Source organism: Anopheles coluzzii, chromosome 3 (genome assembly GCF_943734685.1).
Source record: "Anopheles coluzzii chromosome 3, AcolN3, whole genome shotgun sequence".
NCBI lineage: Eukaryota > Metazoa > Arthropoda > Insecta > Diptera > Culicidae > Anopheles > Anopheles coluzzii.
The window spans coordinates 13,192,703-13,218,117 of NC_064671.1; the positions used below are offsets into that span (position 1 = coordinate 13,192,703).

The 25,415-nt window shown below is 41.2% G+C and overlaps 1 protein-coding gene, 1 long non-coding RNA gene and 1 other non-coding gene across 4 annotated transcripts in view; 2 read left to right on the forward strand and 1 right to left on the reverse strand.

The window, feature by feature from the left end:
• LOC125907550 (uncharacterized) overlaps positions 1-25,415 on the forward strand; it is a 275,982-nt gene that overhangs the window by 8,703 nt on the left and 241,864 nt on the right. The window contains exon 1 of one of the 2 annotated variants that reach the window (XR_007452768.1): positions 21,161-21,178. The exons of the other annotated variant lie outside the window; for it this stretch is intronic. This is a non-coding gene — a long non-coding RNA (uncharacterized LOC125907550). Of the gene's footprint in view, positions 1-21,160; positions 21,179-25,415 lie in introns of those variants that run through there. 2 annotated transcript variants of the gene reach the window in all.
• The window catches only part of LOC120955230 (neuronal acetylcholine receptor subunit alpha-7-like), an 83,940-nt gene continuing 62,962 nt past the window's right edge, over positions 4,438-25,415 (reverse strand). Inside the window, exons 6-15 of the mRNA XM_040375910.2 lie at positions 22,219-22,328; positions 21,259-21,439; positions 18,259-18,334; positions 12,641-12,835; positions 12,394-12,480; positions 12,157-12,266; positions 7,518-7,663; positions 7,319-7,441; positions 7,096-7,234; positions 4,438-4,872 (exon numbers count right to left, since the gene is read on the reverse strand). Coding sequence (XP_040231844.1) covers positions 4,720-4,872; positions 7,096-7,234; positions 7,319-7,441; positions 7,518-7,663; positions 12,157-12,266; positions 12,394-12,480; positions 12,641-12,835; positions 18,259-18,334; positions 21,259-21,439; positions 22,219-22,328 — 1,320 coding nt within the window. The 3' untranslated portion in view covers positions 4,438-4,719. The remainder of the gene's footprint in view (positions 4,873-7,095; positions 7,235-7,318; positions 7,442-7,517; positions 7,664-12,156; positions 12,267-12,393; positions 12,481-12,640; positions 12,836-18,258; positions 18,335-21,258; positions 21,440-22,218; positions 22,329-25,415) is intronic.
• Trnal-uag (transfer RNA leucine (anticodon UAG)) lies at positions 15,196-15,275 on the forward strand. Its single transcript has one exon. It is a non-coding gene; the product is annotated as a tRNA-Leu (tRNA).

Sequence of the window (25,415 nt, forward strand, 5' to 3'; positions counted from 1 at the left end):
TCGTTACACAAAACCAACTAATCTTCGACCTTAGTTTACTTCACCCTTTTACTGACTGAATGGTATGTACGTGGATGGGTGAAGGTATGGGAAATTATAGGTCACTGTAATCTACGAACATTTAAACAAAGCTAAACAATCCTGCTAGAACATTATCTTTTGTCTCCTCCTGTCGGTGATAAAATGCAGCAAGTTACGCACAAATCGATGGCAATTTAATTTCAGCATTTAATTTGCGAACGGTTTAGCCTAGCTCTGGAACATACTGCCGGGAGTTGCTTCTCGCGCATGAACAGGGTTAAAGGTATGCCGTTTGCCGTCCGACCTTCATTCGTTTGTTCCTTACTCTTACGGTCGAATATCAAACTTTGAATTCGTTACATTTTAATAAGAAATGCGACTTTAAGTTCCTTTCCATCATGCTGGCGCGTTGAAATTCTGAACATTAGTAGAAATTAATTTAATGAAATTATTTAACGATGTATTTTAAAACGTTTATAAGTGAATTAAATGCAAAAAAAAAACATTCAAGTTATACTATCCACACTCTATGATCAACTAACGTATAATGGTACTTGAAAGAATTATTTTTTGCTATAGTATTAACAATATATTTAAACTAATCTTACTGATTGCTAGAGCACCATTCAAATAATAATTTTATAAAATCTTTTCTTCAATTTATTTGACATTTTAACGCTTTTGTGCTCGACTCGATTGATTGTGCCAACTGGTTCAGATATAGTGAATGCCTCAATCCAACACAAATGAATTTTATTCCACTTTTGCACAATTTGAATGATCAGTTTTGCTTCACTGATGTGTCGTTTCATTTGACATTTTTCTCGATCTTATTGGCAAAGCTTTATCCATTTCAGATGGTAGAACCGAGTTTGTGTATTTCCTTCAATTCGTTCCTGAACTCAGTTGGCAGCCCAGAGAGTGGCTTCCCGATGCTAGAGTGTGGCATTTGTTTTGGCTAGTTTAACGGTTTTGTTTTAATAATATTTCATTTTGCTTTATATATCACAGTCAATGCCGCTGGTGATAGTAATGCGCATTTGCTTCACATTTTGCCCCAGTTTTTTGGTTGTTGTTGTTAGATTGGGAATTTCGTTCTGCTCTTATAGTTTTTTTGTTCGTTTTTACGGTTTTTGCACCCATTTTACTAGTTTTGATAAGGATTTTCAAGTAATTTAATCTGATGGTTTCATAGATTTTCAGATTTTCCAGCACAGATTTCACAGGAAGAAGAGTCGAATTCGTTTGAAATCGAAGTTTGGGTGTAGTTCTACTGCTCGTGTAACTTCGTGTAGGTAATTTTTGTGCCTTATGTGTGTTTAAATTCTACTTTATATGATACAAAACGGGCTCCATTGCAGCCAGCTCGTGAACGATTTGGATGTGTGTGTTTTTTTAATAGTTTTGTTTGTCTTATTTGGTTTGGCTTTGCTAATAATGTGATAATACAACTCGTACACGTTTAAGGATGCTATTGCTCGATCGGCTTTTACTACATGCATCCTTTTTATCACGATATTCATGGGAAAAGTGGCATACATGAGGCTGTGATGACACCATGCAAGAGGTGAAGAAAAAGACTTTCACACAAAATCAAAAACAAGTAGTTAAAAAATGACTTAAAACAGTAACTTCATGAAAAAGCATAAGAAAATAAGAAAAACAATGAGAAAAACAGAAAACTTTACTAGAGAAAAGAACGAGAACATTCAAATCAATATTAACTAAGCATAAACATGTAAAACATGACATGTTGCCAAAACTCGGAACCAAGATAAACAAAACGAGTGAAACAATCGTTAAAACTCTTCTTCTTACACGGTGCGCATCCTCATCGAACCATGTTTTCCCCGTCTGATTGAGCCATAGCGCTGCGAAGGTGAAAATGTTCACCCTACAAACCACGACCACACACCATCCATCGTTGTGCATCGCTATCTCGCGTGCTGGCAAGCCCCTATTATTTTCCCGCCGGCTTTGATTAGTAATTTAGAAATTTCACTTTACTGTTTTGGTCGCGCAAAGTTTCTCCCCACCGCACACCGATCGCCACCGATCGTTCGTACCACCATGGTTGTACGGCACGAACGATCGGTTTCCCACCGGTTTTGCAGGGCGAAGCAAACTGGCAACACTAATGAACGACAAACGCAAAAAGAAATCCATCCATCCCTCCCTTCTCCCGTGCGGAGAAGGACACACCACTCACTCGAACTACTACACGTTAGCGTGTGTTTGAGTGTGTGTGTGTATGCTTGGCTCTTTGGGATGGTGTGGTTCTTACTCTTCTAATTACGATCAACTCAAAATGTTCTACCACCACCCATCCGTTCCCCCGACAAGTTTGCGACATGCGGCGGTGAAATAGCGGCTCGAAGCAAAATGGGTTTTTTTTGACTCTCTACTCGCGCCCGTCTGTACGCCTTTCCCTGTATGTGTGCCCATCACGAGTTAGGATTCTCAGTGTTGACAAGATACAACACGCAGCATTGTTTGTGGGCTTCTTTCAAATGACATTTTCAGCACACAATCTTGTCCACCAGAGGATTGCAGACACATGTGCAGAACACATTTGATGGTGTGGATTGTTATGCTGTGTCCAAACCCCTTTCTTCCTCCCATTCTTCTCTTTCTTTCTCTTTCTTTTTCTCTCTCCTTCTCTGTCTTCCTCATCATCTCATCTCGGTATTTCTGACTGATGGCAGCATGGTCGATGTGCTTCTATGTGTCTAAAGGATCAAACCCAATGCAACGAAGACATTCGCTGATCTACTCTTAACGCACGAACAAAGATCGCTTGTGCGCAAGCAGTTTAATATAGGAATTTAATCCAAACAAATAGTAGAAATTGTTTTCATCAATTTTGTACTAGCAAAAACTATACTTTCAATGCAACAAATTGCTCGATCGCGACTCGAAAGAAGTAAAGAAGTATTGCATAAAATCGTGGAGCTTACAGCTTCCCCCACAGTACTGTGTAAAAGAGACAGAGAAAGAGAAAAAAAGATAAACAGAGAGGGAGAGAGAGAGAGAGAGAGAGAAAGAGAGTGAGATAGAGAGCGTGTGGAGTATATTCTAGAGTATATGAGAAATGTACAATTTTCCCCTTTTTTCTTACTGGCACGCCCTCCCACCTTTAATTTTTTAATCTTGCGCTTATCTACTTGGTTGAGACTGGTGGCGATCGATTTCTTCCTATTATTCTTCGTCTTCTTAAATGTTCTTATTGCTTTCGGTTCATTATTGGAATACTATGGGTAAACGGGAAAGGTGGTGGAACAGTAGTAGATGGATTGGCAGGCATCCGGACAGCTCGTCCGGACAACCGGCCTGCCGCGAACGATACCGTTGACGATGCAACTATGGCGAGAAAATGTTTTTTTCCCCACTTAACTATCGTTCGTTCATTTCTTTTATCGGCTAAAACAATTGAGAACAGCTTCGCTCGTCCTTCCGCTGGTTTTTGGTTTGACTTTGTCCTTTTGTATTTAATGCCTTGTATGTGCCTCACCGAACCGGATGCAACCAGTTGATTGGTTGCTTGATGGATGCTGGTGGATGATCGATTCGATCGCCAGGATCGGATCACATCCGAACCAGTATTACTCGACCTTACTCGAACTCGTCTCGAACTTTACTCGAATTCCACTCGAATTCCACTCGAACGCTGCTCGAACAGCTCTGTCGTGGGACCTTTATCAGCTATGTATCAGCTATGTATATGTATCAACTTGCCCCTTCATCGCTCGCTCATCTCACCTACCTACTAAATTGTGCAATGGCAATACGTTCGTTCTTACTTACATTTTGCTACACCGTGTACAATTCGCTGTTTCGCGCTCGTGGAAAATCTCTCCCTTCCATTTCAACACATACATGCATACACGCACACAAACACGCGTCCACCTAAACGAGTGCCCCGCTTTCGTCTGCTCTAAGGAGACAAACTCCCGAAACTAAGGTTCGACAACCAAAAACCCCCCCGTAGCTCGAACACGCTGCCCGCTAATGGTGGTCGGCTGACTGACTGACTGACTCGGTGGAAACATTTATCTATTGCAACTTCCTACGACCTTACTGCCGTGCCATTCCGTGACCCTCCCCCGTTCGTCCGTTTGGCAAGTACACGCTACACTATTTGCCTAACTTTGCTCTCTAGGTTGCTTTTTTGTTTGTTTGTTTGGTCGAAAATGATTGCTGGTCGAATCGTTTGCCCCATTTAGGTAAAGCTATCATCTGTGTGCTCGTTTTTGTTTTTTGTCCACCATTCACACTCTTGCTCTTTCTCCCTCTCTCTGTCGCGATCATCGTTGTCTGCCACAACCGGTCCGTTCTTCGTCAAGGATGGTGCAAGGATTCGGTGTCCGAGATTGCTGCTACTGTTGCATTGCCGTTTTTTCATCCCTCTTGCACTCCCCGGACGTGTTTCACATGGAGTGATGTTGGCATTTTAATGTTTTTGTTTAATTTGTTTTGTTTGTTTTTTTTTGTTGATTTTTCATTTCTTTTACTTTGCTTTGCCGTTTTGCGATTCACACGTGCACAACCGCTGCTGACCGCTGCTGGTTTTTTCGCCCGACCGTTTTGGCGCGACGCAATGGCGCAACGAAGAATTCATTTAAAAATTCTTGACAATAATTTAATTAGTAACAAATTGATTTTATGGAAAAACCAATAACAATAGCCCTTATCATATGGCTACGAAACGATGATGTGCGGAGCCGAAAATAGGACAGCTATGGTTGCCACTATTGTGAAAAATGTGAAAATTATAAGGCACAATCTATCAACTACCATTGCTGCAAACTTCCAATCCTTCGCAATATCGCTTTCTTCGTCTTCTTTTCGTATCTGGGAAGTAAAGAGAGAAAGAGAGAGGAAAGAAAACGCATGTAAAAGGAGATGGATTTTTTAGCAGCTTATAATGTCATACTTTGCTAGAGTACAAAAAATGCTATGAAAAAAGTATATCTACGTAAGAGAGAAAACATATAGATAAACAAATTTAGCAGGCAGTACACCGCTATCAGAAATAAGATAAGTTTTCAAAAATATCTAATGGTAGATCGTCAAGACAGAGAGGAAGAAAGAGCCAAAAATCTACATAATTTTTGAGAATTTGTTCACTATTGTTAATGCAAAAATGCTAAAATGGTAGAAAGAATGAAAAATCTAGACTGAAGCTTTTATTTTGAGAATGATGAAATTATAAAGATTTCTGATGTTTTTAAATCGTTGTTAGTTTTAAAATCTTTCAGATTCTTTCCAAATGCAATATTGTAGATAGAATTTGTCGGAGTTTGTAGTAAAAAACAAGTTCAACAATGAAAAACTAGCTCTGGAAGAGGAGAAAAAGGTAAAAAGAGACTGTTCTGTTAGTGTGTAGCAGCTATGTATGTCTTGTAAGGCCAATTTATTATTTATTTTTTGTTCTACAGTATTCTTTTCACAAGAATGATATCCTAGTAATAAGTTTACTACATCACTTGATAATTTTTTCAAAAAAATCTGTACAGAATTACGGCATTACTTGGAAGATACACATCACATGCAAGTGCGACACAAATGTCTCCTAGTGTCGGGAAAGTGCACAAAAAAGTATTAGATATAGTGACAAAAAGTATGTATTTACTGAAGTACGGCCTGAGAACACAACTTCTCCATTTTCTCATTATTTACTTTTAAATTTCAGGGTTTTTTTAATGTTTTGAATTGAGACTCAAGACTTTTATACGGCGATGTACGCACTCGGAAAGCTAAAGTGGTTGGGATTTGTCTTACGGGTGCAGTAAAAATGTTATAGTGCAAAAATGTGACTACTTAGAGATCTGATCCTGTAATGACTCCCATCCAGAAATACCTTCATTATTATAAGCTGTCGGGAATGTCAGTCAACCCAAGTCAAATTTATATTTTGAACAGAAACCTCAAATAAAAAAAAAAGTCTAGAACGTTCTAAGGATGGGTTGAAAATGCAAAACTACCAAACGAAAAATATTTGTTTTATGTTTTATCAATTCTAGACTCCTTCTTTAATTTACTGGTACGCGTGAAAACAGAATGTGCCCGCTTTAGTTCTATTTGGGATATTATCCTACGAGGACAAGCCCGAGGCCTATACAAGCTTTCGAGACGTAATTCTTTACCACGTTTCCGGATAAGTCAAATCCTTGCTACGGGGGGACAGTTTGCTCTAGGCTTGAACCCATGGCGGGCATGTAATTGAGTCGTTCGAGTTGACAACGTGTATCATGGGACTGTCCCGAGCCGCTTTAGTTATACTACTTAAATTACAAGTATTTTTTCCCCGTTCCGTCTTTTAAACTAAGCTTAAAGCTCGTTTCACATGATGCATCATGCGAGGGCGAACTTCTACTTTCGCTCTCACAGGCGAACGATATCGAAGGCGACCAACCAACCAGCACGAACGACCAGGTTCCGGTTGATCGATTGACCAATTAATGATAGATGGTTATCGGTACCGGTTTGCCCACCCGGCAGCAAACATCGCCACGGTCACGGGTTTTGTCGCCTTTAAACCACCGAAAACCGGAAGCACCCACTCGGGGTGCCTGAGCCACTTCCTCCCCGGGAAAGGGAAGCAAAGGACAGTTCTTTAAACAACATCAATCTTCCTAACCTTAACCGACAACCTTCCATTTATCAGGCGCGCCAAAGGCAGGAAGATGCGCGGCGCAAGTAAGCGAACTCCAACCCCAACACAGGACCCTCGTTTGTCAGGCACCTTCGTGCCAAATAACGAGAGAGAGAGAGGGCGCAAGGTACAGCCAAGTGTGGCATTATTGATGATCAAACGTTCGACGGAGGAGAAAAGCGAAACGGATTGTGTGTGTGCACAACAACAACAAAAAAACGGTGACCAAAAGTGGTGAAAGTGACAATGAGCTGCTTTAATTGTAGCAGCCGCAAGGATGACATTGAAGTTTCAGGGCAGCTTTTGTGCGTTCCATTCTACCCCTCACTTTTGGGGATTTGGGGTTTGCGGGTGAAACATACGGGGAGAGCAACAGCAGATGAACGAACGATGCGATGGGGATGTGGTTGCATGCCTACCTGGTCGGTGATAAAACGTATCTCTTTCAATATTAAAGCTAGTTCGTAATCAGCAGAGGATGTGAAACACGTGTGTGGTGGCGCTATCGCATCCGGCATTCGATTAGTTCCGATCGGTCCGATGCTTCCATCATCACTGCTGCTTGAAACAAAGCCAGAGAGGCAATAATTGAGTGAGAACAGGCTTTTGTTGACGTCCTGCTTTTGTGTTAGTAAAGCTTACCTGTAAACAGTCCTGAAATATGTTGGATTATGTGGCAGTGTACCTCCAGGGGTCAATGGTCTACAGTTGTGACGAAAGTCATCGTCTATATCTAATACGTTCGCTAGTAAGGACTTCGATGATCTGGTTGGCGACGAAGTGGAGTGAAGAATTAGAGCAGGAAATAAATTGACCAACGTCACAGAAGGGTTGCACTTACCGCTCCTTCAGCTCGACGTCCTGTATGTGCGCTTTCCGCTCGGAACTGTCCGACGTTGGCGTTGGTGGATATTCCATCGATAAGTCTCTACCGGGTCGACTCATTCTTAAAATACATGGCAACCAGTATAAAAATATGACTCTAACCTGCAAGTGAAATGTGGAAATGAAGGAGATTTTAGTATAGTAGACAACATTACTTTAAATTACGAAATTGTCACTTGTGTGCCCTCCTAGCTTTAAAGTCAACCTGGCTTTGTTCGCCACCCAATTGCCAACGTACTTAATATAGTATCTCGCACCAGAACCGATCTGTTGCAACCGTGCGCTCCACCTTCCGGCAAGTGTTTTCTTCATCAGCATCAAAACTACCACTCCCACCACCCAATTTCCACCCACTTACAGGCATCTGGCATCGCTCGTTGGCGCAGATAAATTAAATTAAGCGACTGATGGGGAAGCCAACAAACGGAGCAAAGGGAGCGTACAAAAAGTACGCGTAATGATTTTCCCAACATATGGGTGCCTCCCGGTTGGGGTTCCAAGTTTTTTTTTGTTGCTTCTTTCACAAGTAACACACGCCCGACGTGACCTGCCTATGTCGCGGCAATGTGCTCTAGCAGGAAGCGTAATGAATTTAATAAACTTTCTCATAAAATTCTCATAAACGAAAATGGGGAAGCACTCGGTGGCTGCTTCGCAACGCGCCCCAGAAATTGGACGTTAAGAATTGCGCGAAAGCTGCACCGCGTGGAAACACGTGGAACGAGATGAATTTTGTAGGTTTTTGCTTCTTCTAACTAGAACTAAGATGTACAAAGAAATGGAAGGACTCGACAAGTTTCGCTCACCACTCAGATTACGGCGAGATCTCGTTTGAGGCGATTGAATATTTCGTCACACGCGTCAAGCACGGCATGCGTGTGTGCGTGTGTTTGGTTGCGCAAAAGCTTTCAGCTTCAATATCGTAGCTTAAAGCGCTCGTTGTCCCGGACAACACGCCGACACACGACGCCTAACGCCTTAACTTCACCACCGACAGTTTGTTTAAGAATTTTCCCGAAAATCATCCATCCGTTTGCCTTCCACCCGTGCCGGGCGCATCATCGACACGGCCCGGCCTGGTGATCGGCGACAGGGGGGGCATCCTTCCCTCTGGGCAAGGATTTTCCACGCTCAAGATAACGTGCTCGTGGAATTTTGCACATTCCACTTCCGGTTTAGCCCGCGCCCGTGCAAAGGGGATCTGGGGCAGCAGGGCAGGAGGAGCAGGACGAGGAAATCATCATCCTTCACGTGGGGGATGTGCTTTGAATAAATAATCGCTCAAGCCGCGCGGTTTGTTTGTGTATCTAATATGATTTTAAATAATCCAAGCATGCGTTGCGTTCGGTGCACGAAGAGGCGGCGGATGGCAGCGTAGCGTTTGCTGCTGCTTATGATTTGCCCCCAACTTTTTTGGTGTCGTTTTGTTGTTGCTCCTTCGGTACTACAACGAGAGCGATTCTTGATGAGATCTACTTCCCGGGCCCGGGCTGGCCCTGGCAAGGTTGAAAGGTGACGAAAGGGCGAAACCGAAAACTGCCGAGAAAGTGGCGCGATGGCGGGAGCGACTCATCGCACGTTACCGTTGACAGCTATCTCGTACCTTATCTATCATACTGACACGACGACGTGAAAAAAGGGCTCGATGTGAAGGGGAAAACCGATCGCCATGACGAAAACTGTCTTTCAAAACCCCATTTACTAGGTGGGCTGCGGGATGCGAGCGGATGCTTGTGCGTTGCTGGTGAAAGGCAGCGAAGAACAAAACAAACGCCCAAAAGAGAGAAAGCGACGGACTGGATGACACGGATCGCGTTATCATCCTTGCTTTCATCAACGGACAGGCTGGGAAGGGGGGAAGGGCATATTTTAGCAGCCCTTGTCCGTTGTCATCCCTTTTTTTCGACGGTATCGTCACGGGAAGGTATAATTTTTGACTTTTACGAGCAGCGAAGAAGTGACGGTCCCGACTGGCTTGCGCGGGCTGAGCGAATAGGGAGTGAAGATTCCCTTTTTCGTGAAGGAAAATATAGCCAGTACCTAGCAGCTGTTAAACAAAAAAAAACATTGTATACAGTGATAAATAAATCTCTCATCTTTCTTTTGGTAACAATAACAACAACGAAAGCCGCACATAAAAACAGTTCGGTTAGCGAGAAATGTGGTGCATGAAACATGAAAGGGCGCAAAGGATATATTGTCGCGAAGCGTTAAGAGATAGAAAGTAAATGCAATGAAGGATCGTATAATATGCTAGAGAGGCATTAAAAAATCATCTGCTAACACCAAGAGAGTATGTGTGTGTGTTGGCAGGAATGAAACAGTGAAATAGACTCGTTCCAATGTTTGTCTCTTAAAGAGTCTTGAAGCTTTCTCAAGGCTTGCGGCGTAGAGTCTAGAGGCAAAAGTTTGTTTGTTTTACAATGAAACGGATATAAAGATGAGTTGTTGTGAGTTTATCTTTTGTGTATGGAAAACAAAAATTTTATACACCATTCCTATAAAGAAGTGTTTTGTAGAATGTTGCATCACAGTATCTTACCAATGGCCATTCACCCGATGGCCAATTAGTAGAATCAAAGCGCCTAGCATCGCAAAATAAGTATGAACATCTAACCTCCAAAGATCTAGTTCATCTTGGTCAATCGTCAATCGTTTCAACCAACCACAATCACATTCTAATAAACTACGTTAACTACTCAATATATCTTCAATAGGCAAATATAAAGCGTTGAGAAGTTTTTTTCATTTAATTTTGCTCGAAAATGGTTCTAATTTTATGAAGTTACCAATGTCAAGCTGTCTCATGTTTACTTTAAAGTTCAAAAGCGTGCAAAAGATATGGTCTATGATTTTACTGCCTTGATGCTTCAGTTAATAACACAAACTTGCCCTTGATTTACCTTACTAGTTAGTTAGTTCTTATATTTCCATACTTAAATTTCATAATTGTTTACATTAGTGTGAAATCTTACGCGATAATGGGTACGAAATTATGTTCTCTACTCATTGAAATCTATACTTAATGGCAATCTTGGCCGGAAGAACTAAGTAGATTTCTAATAATGGGTCCCTTCACGATTCTAGTCAGTTTTTTGTATGCAGTTTGACAGTTGGAGGCTGAAATCATGTAAACACTCCATACAAAGCCACACATAAAACTAGTCTGCAATTTTCAGTCTAGATTATTTATTAAATTAAATTCGAGTACCTGCTCGAAAACACGGTGTTGTTTACATTTATCCTAACGTGAATTAAAGAGATCTGGTGATGGAATCCAGAATCAAAGTGTATGTAGTCCAGGTGGTCTCATGGCATGTTTTGGGGAATACCAGTAGTTGTCTTCAGACGCTGTCACATCAAATAATTTAGTGGCCAAATTTAATTAATTAACCACCAAGCTAAAAATTATAGGATATAGGAGTTTGACTGAAAACTGCAATATTCTACAAACGTACAAAAATTCCAACAATCACGAGTGTCCTGACATCAATAGCGTATCTCAGAGATCACCTGTACACAATCGTCAAAATCCAAAACAATGAAAATTACAAAAATGTTATCGAAAATAAACCCTAGGAGCTATGACAGAAACTTACTGAAAAGAAGATTTCAAGCCAAAATTTAAATTACATTTCTTGTGGCGAGTTAGCGACAGTCATTAATTACACACTTCATAAACATTTGGCATAACAACTCAGTTATCGAAACCACCATTCAAAAGCTAAAACCCAAGCTCGCTGAACCTTCAGCTTCACCCAGGCAGAATGTTCATCCAATCGTGACTTATTGAACCGGAAAGATGCCGGTTGTTAATTTGCAGTTCATTTCAAAGCCGACAGTTCGTTACGGAGACGGTTCGCACGCACGGTGAAGGCTGCCAATGTCAGGTACGCGTACCGATAGACACGTCCCAGTGCTGCAGCCAGAAGTCAGATCGTAAGGTACCGTTTCGTAGCAATTGTTTCCCCACGGTTTTACCCAAACGATAGTGTGCGCAATCTCGGCCCAACGTCGGTAGAGATTGTGTCGCCCGGTTTCTGCGGGGGGGAGGCAGTGTGTCGATTCACATGTTCCCATACACCGGTGAGTACGGTTTGCACAGAATCCATCACGCTGTCAAGTGCTTTCGAATGCGGTCAGCCCAACAATGCACACCGAATGGGGATGGAATATCGCAAAGGGGTTTAAAAAGGACCCCACCACCGCTCAGCCGCTACTTGCGTTTGCAAACTGCACTCGAAGCGATATTCGCAACGGCGCTCACTGGAGGTTAAGAACTCGCAAAACTCATACAACGTTTCTCATTAAACCGTGCCGTGTACTACCCTTTGCAGGTGCCGAAAATGGTGCTTTTCTGGCCATCGCAGACCTCTCTACAGGAATGGGGAAGCAAGCACCGTTGAACGTGTTCGGGGTCATTCCGACAATGCACGGCATGCCACTTCATTTAGAATGACTTTTGCTCCGTATGATTTGCGGCATTCCGATTTTGCACTTCCACCCACCCACACTTTTTGGCCTGTGCATAGCATATAAGGAGAGTGTGGCACTAGCGATTCTACATAGAGGTAAGGCGTGTAGCCAATACTTACCCAATCAGACATTTCGTGTGTGTCCGCATTTCTATGGTGATAATTTAAAATTAGAATTGTCGAAACAACGGATGATGCAACCATAAACATGATGCAGTTAAAATATGTGCCTGAAAGTGAAGAAGTGAAGTGAGCTATTAGCACCGAACATTTGACACATTTGATAAAACTAAGATAAGCAATGGGATAAAATAAGCAAACCATTAGCAAAGCGAACATTAAACATTGAGATTATACCTAAAAGTGGAACAGCATCCGATGTGGCTGGCATTGTTTCAGCAACCATATTTAAAAATACAGTCAGTGATAATAAAATTGTTACGCCTGGAATGTAAAGATGTAGTTTTAAACATAAAAAATTTCATTACCTGTCTAACAGTCAGTAGAAGATTGGTATAAGTATTAGTAATGTAAACGATATTCAACCAAACCAGCTTACCAAATCGCATCCAATACCGCGCCCCTCTCTCTTTCTCGCACTTACCTAATGATAACTTTTCGCCGGAGTCCGGTGGCAGGGTGAATCCTAGCAGTGCCATCGACGCAATCAGCACACACGGTACGATCAAATTAAAAAAATAGTACAGCGTTCGCCTTCGGATGATGATGGCGAAGGTGATGTCGATGTAAGGCTCTGGACAGCAGTTGTAGTAGATTTCGTTACGCTTGCCGGGAACGCCTGCACAAATGCGTGGGCGCAAAATCCCATCCCATCAAACACAGACGAATTTGAAGATCGACACGAAGGAGGGGATGAATGATGTGGTTTTTTGTTTGTTTGTTAGGTTATGGTAAGATTTTGAAATTTGATGGTAAAATTAATTGCACTGCATTTCTCTCATTTAAACAGCATTTATAGGGCAAAAGGTATTCGAATTTGTTTCCATTCCGGTTATGATAATCAACACGAACATGATCGTCGATTGATTGGAGCAAAACGCGAATGTAACGCACTGCTTCCAGCGAAAAACGGCATTAAAGTAATTCCATTTCATTACCATTCGACAAGTTATGGTAGAAGCGTGTGCGTGGTTTTTTTATGGTTATTTTTTATGGCAAAACCAGGTCATGTGACTACCTTTGGTAAAAACATATTCCGTTCCACTGGAATGTTGGTTGTTTTTTTTTCTTCGTTTCGGTAGCACGGGTCAATTAATGGAATTATGATTGATTATGGAATGAAGACTGAGGGATGAAATGGATGACCAAAAGAAAGAAAAATGTACTAACATTTCAACAAATAAATGGTAGAATTACTCTCAAAGCTCTTTTGCTATAAAATGATGCTACAGATGTCTTAGTATCTTAGTAGCTGTTTTTCATCTGTAGCAGTTTTTGCTGCTCATAAATTGTAAGCAAATTAATGAGTAAACTATTACTTTTAAATGATATCAACTTCTTACTGATGCACCAATCTCTAAGTGATTATTAATTACACAAATGGAAAATAAAAGAATACAACCTAACCCGCTACTCCAATAAAAACTCTCCTACTTTCGTACGTTATTTCTCTCTCTCTCTCTCTCTCTCTCTCTCTCTCTCATTTATCTTCACTGCCAAACTCACAATCCTGTAATGGCTTTGGCTTCCAAAAGTAACGCTTCCATTATAAGTTTTGCTCATTAGCTCGTTCGCCTCGCAACGAAACCAAAATCTGCCCCGCAAAGCCCATCCATCTTAAAAGCTAATGTTTGCAACCGTTTTTCTCATCCATTTATGGGACAGTTACACCTTTGGACAGCTATTAATTGAATTAGTTGTGATCCTTTTCCGGCGTGGTTATTGAATATTTAATCTTGCCCGTCCTGGTTGGAGTCGACGCGCACACATCCGACCTGTGCTGCTGCAAAACTCACACCTCACATACGAGCGCACAGTGCTACACCTACCCACTGGGCTCGGTGGCTCAGTGGTTGGCACGTGCCCGTCGGCACCCCGGCACTTCAGACAACGAACCCGCAAAACCCTTCGGGACGGCGTACACCACCACACTCTGCATCCTTTTGGAGGAATTAAGTTTAATGTCCTTTCGTGCGCTGAATGTTTTCTTTACCACCGACTTAGCGTGCTTACCTTCGCGCCCTGACCGCCCTCCTCCCCCTTTCCAGCCACCACGGGGGACGGTTATGGGACAAAGTTTTCCATTCAACAACATACTTCCTGTCCCTTTGCCCAAGAGCGCCCGGTGTGGGATTTGTGATAAAGGGTTCTCGTAATAAATTTAATCACTTTGCATGTTTTAACGATTCATAACCGGGGCTGAGACCAGGGAAAGGGGTGGGATGGTAGGGCGTCTCAGTTCCGTACAGATACAATCCCTGGAACACATACAGACACATCCCCTAACACAAAAGCTTGATCCGGCTGCATATTCTGCTAGGTGTGTGTGTTTGAGCCACTTCATTAGCTCTTCGCCGTTGGGTGGGCCCTTTCCCACTGGTTCCGGACAAATCCGGCCGGGCTCCTCGATCAATAACCGCCTGTGAACCAAAGTGAGGTTAGGATTTGTTGTGGAATGTCCTGCACAAAGGTTCAATTTATTCCCCATCCTGATGGGCCGTAATAAACAAAGGGAGAGCCATGGCCGGGCGAATCACGCCGGCCAAAGCAACAGTATCTCGCATTCTTTCCCTCCACCCAAGAGACGGTGCGGGCAGGAGAAGGAAAGAAGGTAGGAAGGAAACGAGACTCTCGGGCGCGGTTAATAGTTAATGGCATCTTGGCTGAGGTTATGCAAAAGCGAGTGCCTGGCTAACTTGTGTCTGGCAAAGCAAAAGCACCGATATCCGGGATGGATGTCCGTGTCCGGGGGCGTCCGGGAGCGCTCGCCGAAGCGAAGGCTAACGGCAATCGATAAAAGCGAAGGCCCTCTATCTTGTCTTAAACGATTATGGCAATTAGTTAGCAAATTGTTAAATGAATCGTTGAAACTCCCAGGGCGGAAGTCTGGATGGATTTTGCGCACGGGAGAAAGGAATTTATGTTGGAAGAAAAATCAAAGCAAACCAAACGGTGTTTATACGTTTGATGTGATATGGAGGCAGCGTGGCCGAGCGGTCTAAGGCGCTGGTTTTAGGCACCAGTCAGAAATGGCGTGGGTTCGAATCCCACCGCTGTCAATGCGCTAATTTTGTGGATCAAAAGAGAGCTTTTTTAAAAATTGAGTGCATTTATGGAAACTGTCATACTATGACTACTAATAGCAAGTAGTTGACATGTCAAAAAAACCCTTGTGAAGCTTTATGGTAGCTTAATTTCTCCCAGTCTTCTAGTTCCTACAAAACAACGAATTGAGTACAATTTCTTTCTTCAAACAATATTTTCCTATCTTATTAATCTCAAATAACTTATAACATGTTAAGCGTAGTTGCACTTTGCATGGTGTGAGAACGAAACATTTCATCAGATGAGCTACCACCACCGTCACCACACAAAAAAACCACCGGCGGATAGTAATTTTGAGTATGGAGAGCTGTTTCTCAGAGCTTTTTCTTTCTATACGGGGCTTTTGTTGTGGGAAGGGGGACAAAGGGTTACTTATGTGAATTGGATTCTGAAATGAAAACAAGAACATATGCTAAACTGATTATCAACAGATCGAGGGCAAATTCCTCCAAACCGGCGTCGTCCTCCGTAACTGCACTGTTTCGCTTGACCTACTACTGCTGGTGCGCGCGTGTCCAGAGCTTTGTTACCGGGACATTCGCTTGCGTTTCGAGGGGAAGAGGTGTACGGGTCGAGCTCGATATAGCTGACCTACTACGATTGCTCTGTTTCGTGTGTATGTGTTGGGAGTACTACTTACCGACAGTCTCCGAACCGTCAGTCTTCTGCTATAAACGAGCGCCGTGCGCCCCGCATCTTCTTTTGCGTAGTCGCTGACCGTGACGACTTTTCTGGGCGCAGTGAGGATTTGCTTGGAGGAGAGTGGGGTTTCCGAAGACAACAGTGGTTTCGTGACGATTGATAACGCGCGTAAACGAATGGCGCAATCTTCGTGTGTCGCGACTAGCCCTGCCGGAGTTGAATCACGTTCGCCGGCGCGCACGTTCGGCTAGGTGTGCGGAAAGCACCGCCAGAGGGGTTTCCCCCATCCGGAGGACACCACTGCGATGTCCTTCTTGCAAGGCCCCGCCCGACAACATTTTGGGGTAGAGGGGACGCAACGTTTCAGCACCAAACTGCACGCGACGCGACATTGGGTTGAGGCGTGCGCATAAGGGGGTGAGGGCAGTTTCGATGTAAAACGTGCATTGTTGGCCTTTCGGTTTCGCTTTCGATACTTTCCCCCCAGGAGAGGGAAAGCCCCGGCGCCCGTGGCTCAACCCGTTCGGTAGGGGGGTAGTACACGAAGGTGTTCGAACTATTTGTGCATAAGCGTAGTTTTAATGCGTAGGGCTGATTTTTTTGTTTGTTGTTGATTTGTTCGTTTCATTTGCGTTATGCATTTTTAGCGGGTGCAGTTATCGGGTGTTTAGCGATTTTGAGTTTAGTTTTGTTGCTTTTTTTTTGGAAACAGAATCGGCTAACTTAATATGGCTTCCAAAAAAAAAATAGGCAAAACGAAAGAGATCCTCTAATGCGGTTTTCTGATTAGGGCAATTTTTACGTTGGCTCTGATTAGATCGTGGTGCGGTTACATTATCATTTCCGGGATTTCTGTACTCGTTCATCACATCCGTTCCAATGCTTCGTTCAGTGTTTAGTCGCTGTTTGTAAAGTGCAGTTGTATTTTTTTGGCTAATTTGAACCAATTTTGTGACAATATTAGATTTTCCAAAAATAGGACAAACAATAAAAAGAAAACTGAAATTTTCTTCTTCCATCGTGAAGTGCCGACGATGGATAGATATTTCTGTTTTAGAAAAGGTTGATTTGAGCTTGTAAGAGCTTTCAATGTGTAATGAATTTAAGTTAGTTTAATATTTTGAAATCAATTTCCAATCTTAGTATCGTACAGTTTGCCGGAACGACACCTTACAGGCTATGGCTTTGATGTGAGTATCAGGTCAATTGTAAATGCTTTTAGCAATGATAAAACAAGAAGAAAAAATGCTCCAAACAATCTGCCTTGCTCGTCCTTATCGAACAGGGAAAAGTCTATTTGTTTCGTTCATCCCGAGTGTGCCCACCCAAAGGAACGTTCTGAGTTTGATGCAAATCGAAATCTGTCATCAGCAGAACAGCGGCCAGGAAACGAAACGGAATAAGCTCAAGAATTCGTTTGGTCATCTCCACCGATGGGTCTATGCAAGGGTGGGACGAGCTTACTGTACTGTCAAAAACAGATCTTTGCATGTTGCTAGAGACAAGCTAGAGCGGTCCCGTTACAATTCAACGAGCATAACAGGGGACTGCCGATACCAATCGCAATGGTTAGGAAATGTTGTAGACTATATTGGAGAGATGACAAAAATGTCCCAAAGTGTCAGTTCCCAAAAATATGTTGGAAAATGTGTCAAAATTGTTTAATCTTCAACAAATACTTCATCACATGCTCTCTTTCTATCTCTCTCTCTCGTTACTTCTAACGGATTACAGCAGCAAAAACAAATCAGAAAACATAAGTGACTTAAGAAAAAAATATAAGATCAAATGTACGACTATTTTAATGGATACTGGTTTAATCAATGTGCAATAGTATGGCATGATATGTCCAAAATGCTAATGAGATTCTTGCAAGCTAATGTACTGCGAAAGCATGATGTGATGTGAAGCCATTTGAGCTTTTACGGATGGATGATACGAACTTCCTTTCGGGTTTGGCTTTTTGTTATTTCGTTTCTTCTTCTGATTTTGATTGAACCAATTCAATTCGCTACATTAGCATTCAACGGTCGAAAGATTTTTGTTTTTTTTTTTTTGTTGGAATTGTCCAAATGGTTTAGCAAAACCCGGCCAAATAGATCGGATGGAATGATAAGTACAATTTTGCGTTTGAACCAAATTGCATGAGCGTGTGGTTGGATGTTTACATGTTTGTTTACAAGTTCCACGATTCCGAATTCCGTACAATTCCACATTCCTTAGTCCACATTCCAGATTCCAGTGATTCGCAATTTTGTTATCGATTTAAGCTACGTTTTAGTAACGGTGCCTTACCTAGAAGATCCCATTCACCATTCGTCACGAAACTACTGACATCTCCACCTGCTTCATCTTGCAACTGCAAGTCTAACTGTAATGTCATGAAAGAAAACAACGTTTGTTGGCATTAGTTACGGACGGGTTTGGGGGGGGGGGGGGGGTTAATTAATGGAGAGAAGAGTGTTTCTGCTGTGTGGAGGCACACACGGCTGGCCAGCTGTGCCAGTCGAACGCTTGCTGTTCCTGTGTGTGGTTGGTAGTCATGGTAGGCATTGTATAGCGCTAGATCTGTGTTGGAAGCCCGATACGCACAAAAGCCTACGGTTACACTCACGCACGTGTACTAGCTAACATTCACTTGAAAAATAAAACACACATTAAACGAGTTAAAAGCTTTTCTAATCATTAAACATAATGCGCTAGATTCTGGTAACTAAAATACAACTCAGAAAAAATTGGAAAAAAAAAATTCTAGCGCATTAAACTAAATTCGAGTATTAATCAACAACTAAATTCAAAGAACACTAATGTAAATACATAAATTCACACGAAATCATAAAATGTTGTTTTTTTAGGAAATTTAAAATAGAATTATATTTAAATGAATTTAGTTTTCAAATGATTAAATTTAACAAAATTAGTTTAAATGTTTTTTTTGCCCAAATCAGCAGTGACATGCAGCGGTACTGAGACTGATAAAAACTGAAAGCGTCACTATAATCAATCCAATCACACAACTTATACCTAATGCTCAGTAAAAATAAAAAGTGTAATTTAACAGTAGCAAGTAAAACACTATTATTTAGAATAAGGTAATAATCTGAAAACGGTTTCAGAAACGCTGCTTTGTGTTGGCTTCTCCTGGATCGCCGTCTTGTAATGTATAGGCTCACTGTTAAATGATTTGTTGCACTTTGTTATCGCAGCACTTTGCTTTGTGCCCGACTGATTGTTTATGAACTAAAATCGGCTCACGGAAGCTTTCCAGCTTAATAGATTTGCTGTAGAAGAAAGGCATTAATGTACTACAACACGCACAACACATGTGTTTTGCTCCTGTTTTGCTCGATCTTTGTCGTTTTGCTTTGTTGTCTGTTTGTTGGTTTACTGATGTTCGACGACTAAACCTTTATACTACCACCGTAAAGCATCACCGAGAGTCATTTTTGTATTAGCTTTTGCTTCATGCGTATGTGATTTTTAAGGGCTATGTTTTTCTTCTTCTGTTTCTGCTTTTCATAATTACTTATGAATATGTTATTAAAAGCAACTCAGGATCTCAGTGCTACTGAATGGGAATGGTATGATTATCATTCGATAGTTCGTATGATGGTTTGGTTTGGTTCTTCAATTCTGCTTCTTGTGTTGTTCCTCCCTTGAAGAAACCGTATCGACGAAGAGTTTTTTGAAGCTGTTCCCGATGCTTGTCAAATGACGCCAACGATCATTGATTACGATGGTACGGCTGTGCTACGGTGCATCAACAACATAGCGAAGCCCACTCAACACTACATCCCTCCCCCGCAACGGACTGGCACGGAGAGCCATTGCTGTCCACGCTGCGGGTGGCCATTCGCCAACACGGGAACAATATTCAAAAAAGTCTTCGACGGTCACTGGCGCTCGGTGGGCCGGAATGTTGCGTGTATGTTTTTATTTATGTTTTTCCTGCTAGTTCCTACCTGTGAGGGCGTTACAGCTCATAAGTTCATGCCATGATGACTATTTTTAAATGAGGATTTTTTGGTATAAAATGGAACATTTTTTGCAGTTAGGAATTGATGCTTTTTGTTTCCTTTTTACACAAAATTAATGTTACCATCTCACGACATGAACTTAGAAAGCAGAAACTTGTTTTACTTTATGTCGCTTTTCCAAAGCAACAAACCATGTTTCAAAATTTAATAAAATAAGGTAAAACATAAGGTAAGCCGACAGCTTATCTGTTAACACGAAATCAATTCTTTAAAAAATTAAACACTCGGTAAAACACAAACACACATATTCTAACATTACAACCACAGAAATGGGTGGAAAACTAGTCTCCCAAATGATGGACAACTGTATGGGAGGAGTGGCACAAAAATAAAGGGGAAGTAAAGCTTTAGCAATAGAAGATGGTTACGCTAATCAAGCTGCCACTACGGTTTGCAACAACGGGAAGTCTTGGTATTTTGATAAAGCGAGGAAATGACTGCTAGAATTGCACACACACAATCACTAGAAGAGCACAAGTTAGGAGAGAGGATTGATCAGAAGAAAAGCAGCTCATGTGAGTGGCTGGAATGTAAAGGTGGAAATAAAAACTAGTGCACCAGACTAATGTCTTCAATGAGGCAATTTCATGCCCGGAGATTTGATCTAAAGTTAATTGAAGATTTTACAGGGTGAGTGTTTGAATTTGTTTGCACTAATGTCGCAAATAATCTATTCGATTAGAAGAGGTTGGGTGCAATAAACAGCTAAACAAAAAGCAAAAATAAATAATTATCTAATCCATCAAACATCTTATCTATAAAAAATATCTATAAGAAATATCTAGAAGCATTCGGCAGCTGATAGATTACAGTTGCCGGTAAGCTAAACCCTGCCCGCGTGTGTTTTACCAACGTAAACTGCAAACTAAAAATAACAGCCAATACACTGAATGACTTTCTAGAAATGAAAATAACAGAATCGCTCAGAGTAGCGGAAAATTCAACTTACGCAGATATTCCTATTTCATCGGAATAAAGCGGCACCAGTAAGTTGGATTTTCCCACCATCCGATACCATTCTACTAGCTGGGCTACCAAACTGTTCCTCAAGAACGCGATAGTATTATTGGCTCTAACACCATAACCTAATTGTAAGTTAAGTCTAGCAGTTACGCTTGTTACAGGTTTGGTTTTGAGCTATGCCACTGCAAGGGTGGCGCGTGTGTGTGTGTATGTATGTTAAAGAAATTCTGTACATAGTTTTGTTTGTTTGGTTTTGTTTTTTTCGAAATTGTTGTTTGAAAGCATTTAACTTTACCTGGAAACCATCATATGTCCAACTACCAAATTTCATTTCACATCTTTGATCGTCAAATGGAAACCACGTTATATCTATTTTACATGTTGATTTGAAGATTCCTGGTGGCACATACAAACATGAACCATTATTGCGTACGACTACGTTTGTCGGGTATGTGCCATCAAAGCCTTCATCAGCACTAAAATATAAATATACGGTAATGATGAGTACATTGCCACTGCCAGCACGGTTGTTCTCGTTTGTTTTTTTTTTGTTTAAGGGAAAGAAGATGAAAGAAGTTTAGTTTAAAGTTGTGGGATTTGTTTATAGAAATCGCAACAATTGGTTAGAAATGTATTTAATTAATAAAGATTTAGTGCATTTTTTATGTTTAGAGAAGGGAAGGATGATTGAAATGATATATACCTAAATGCGATTGAAATGAAAAATAACAAATAATTAATAAATAATTATGGAAACTTTAATAATATAGTGATCGCAATAAATGCAAGCAAAAAAAAAACATATAAAAGTCCAAACAAAATTGAATTAATATTAGCTTTTAAAATTTATAAAACCTATGATTTCACTGGAATCAAAGAAGAATGACAAAAATGTGAAAAATAAAGCAGCCAAAATGAATAAGCAATAGAAAAAAAATACTAAAAATGTTTAAGGAATTATTGTTTTACAAATGCTTTTGAACTATAACACAAAAAAGTAAGATTTCTTTTGCTCTAATCCAATTTGATTATTAATGCAGTTGTTAGAAGCAACTATTGTACCTAGCTTAAATCATAACATGCAAACGTGTTGTGGAAATCAAACCATAAAAACAAATAAATTGAAAACTGAAATGTGGGAGGTTTGGATTGAGTTTTATGCAAATCGTAATGGATTTATTTTCTCGTTTTTTCTGATTTAGTTGTTTTGATTTCATTTTCAGAAGGTGCAGGAATTTAAAGAGTGAATAACAACCTGTTGTACATCAAAACATCTGGTTTCCATATCCGATGCGGTGGTATCCGCAGATCTCGCACACCACCATATTCCGATGTGTTCCACCTTAAATTCATATCATTCCATTCCTGAGTGAGTTGGTTTTTGTGTTAGATACATATACGTTTTTGTTTTTTGTTTTGTTTTTTGAACAAAATAGATGAACAGAAAGAATCGTAGCAGTGTTATAATTTTTGGGTTCGATTGGTTTTTGTTTCAGTTTTGTTTTTGCGCATTAATATCGATTCGGTATGGGATTGGCGTCGAATTTCGAGAGTTTGCCGAAGTTTGTTTACAGTTGAGATGTTGGGTGTTGGGGTTTTGGGGCGTGTTGTTGTTTGAGCCGGGTCAATTATTTGTCCACCGCACGAAATAGTGGACGGTATTTGATACAATGGAATTCCGATTGGACAATTGCACCAAAATCACGCGGCGTTGCAGTTAGACGGTGTTTGTATGTTTGTTTTGTGACGCCACAGACACATACAAAACAAATATCCGATTGAAGATACGTGACGAAATGAATCAAAGCGAGTTGGAAGAAAGAGAGAGAGAGAAAGAGAGAAAGAAAAACACCATTTTAATAAACACGTCTGATAGCGTGTCAGACGCACTACGAAGTGAGCATGAAGTGATGCTATTAGTACATCGTATTGAGTTCATATGTTGGGGAAATATGTTGTGTAAAAAGTACCAAACAAACTAAACAACATTTGTGCTCCAAGATCACTAACGTTTTGTCACAATTGCAGTAAGTCACAAAAACAGATTTTCACGCTAGTTAGGGTTCACCTTTACCCACTATCCCTATGATGGAATGTGTCCCAGTATGCTACTGCTGCTTCTCAATGTGCAAGAGATCTCCCGATACGGTGACGGTGACTCTTATTTGTTTTCCTTTTCAACAGCTATTCTGTACATAACTATTCCCAATGGGACAGCCCGTTCCAACTCACACACACAATGACACGCTAGATGTCCTTTCCTTGCCGTACAGCGACCGACAAGGGTCCCTGTCACTTGTTATCTAATCCTCCGTCTCCGGGTAGTTGGCGAGTTTTGGGCGCTCCCTTATCGCTCGGGGGCAAATTTTTCCTTTTCGCATCATAGAGAATAAGGCAAACAAAAAAAACCATAGAAACATATTCAAATTTTCACCCTCCCACCTCCCACCCACTCCTTCGCACCATCCCAATTTCGGCACCGGCATCATTTACTGTTGTCTTCTGCAAAGATAGCTTGTTTACCAAGCCGCATGAATGATTCATTCCCGAGGCGTGATGAAATCGATCCTACCGTGAGGACGATGAATCTTCACTAGCGCATACACATACACATCCTTAGACAACCCACTCGTACATTCGCTTTCGTGTGGTGCTGGTGGGGATGGTGGTGGCCAGCGGGTAGACTACTGACCGCCTTCCAGCGGTGACATAAGCAAACTAGACGCCGTTCGCCTAGACTTGGGATCGCCATTGGAGTATTTCCCCCGAGGATAGGTTGAAGCAATGACTCGGAAGGACGAAAATACGGGTACGGCACTCGTTCGAACATTGTTTGACATCACCAGTGTGTGTGTGTGGGTGTGTGTATGTGTGCCTATGATGAAGGCGCTTCCGAAACCCCCGGGGCACTGCTGCCCATTCCGGCAGCCCATTCGGTTCTAACTTTCTTTTGCCGGCGCAAGAAAACACAAACGACAGTACGCCACCCGAATGTTTAATTCGATCACGTGCACCGGAAAAACGGGAATCATCCATTTTGGTGTCGGAGGTCGAACCGAAACCAAGGTACGCGGTAGGCGAAGGGACACGGTCACGGTACGTTCGGTCGTTCTCGTGACCCTACGCGTGGCGTAAGGAAATTGGCCACCGTTTGTTTTGCCGTTTGGTGTGTGTGTGTGTGCGTGAAAGAGACAGAGAGAAAGGAAAAGCCACCATACAAATAAATCGAGCACCTCGTGCCTCGTGGTTCGGGATCAGGAGTCAAACTAATCTAATTTTAAATTCCACACAAAAATCGCACATATACACACACACATACAGAGAACCCAAGGGTCACCAAAAAGGCACCAGGAAGGTACACGACTCGGGAGTAAACAATTGGAAAAGTGCTATCCATACTTGGGCGAGATTATTCTTGGCAATGTTCAAATGTGTATGTGTTTATGTGTGAGTGAAAGTGTGTTTGTATTAGCTTTGGCGTGAATGAAATAGAAGCACTTGAATAGAATTTTAATAGCCCGACAAGTTAAAGTCAATGATTTCGATCAGCACGCAGCAGTCGTTTATTGGAAAATATCTATGACATAAAGGCAATCAGAGATAACTCTAATAATGGGAATAGTTCGTGAAGAATTTTAATTTATGATCAATATATATTTGTTTGTTAAATTGGAGAAATTTAAAGCTGATTTAAGGGAGATTAGTACATACGATCTTCATTAAACTTATATGAATATCGTTAATATTTAATATAAATGTCGGTGCTTTATTGACATTCTTACTGTTGTAGAAAGTAATGATATCACTTACTAGTTTAGGCACTAGGTCACAGAGCTTTTAGACGAAGCTTTTAGATGTAGTGAAGAATAAGTTGAAATACGTCTACACCCGGTCTTAAATCCTGTTTTTAAACGTGTTTATAAACATTATTGAACTTCATATCAATCAATTTTAGGGGCTTAGCAGCATAAAACAGCTTTAAAAATGTCGTTTTTAAACACATCTTTGTATAAAAATCATCTGCTACTATAAAACAAAGCCATATATTATTGCAATATTCTTGAAGTAACGATACTTATTGTAGAAATATTCGCGATTCAGTGATTGCATCCCAGTAATTCTACTAAATTCTTCAATAATATCTCATTTTTTTATCAACTTCACAACTATTTCTTAAATAAAACAACTCCATTTCAGCAGGAAAATAACGAAAGCATTGCAATTATCACCTCCTCCTTTATCACAACTACGAAACACGTGTACATAGCTGAGAACGTGAAAACAAACAGCCGTGTCAAACTTTGTTGCGAACGCCAACTGCATCCATCGGTACCGGACAGCGACAGCGATTGCATTGTGCGAAAGCATCGATTTTGCACGTGTCATTAAAACAGCAAAAGCAAAAAAAAACACATAAAACACCACACGTAAACAACAGCAGCATCACGCACA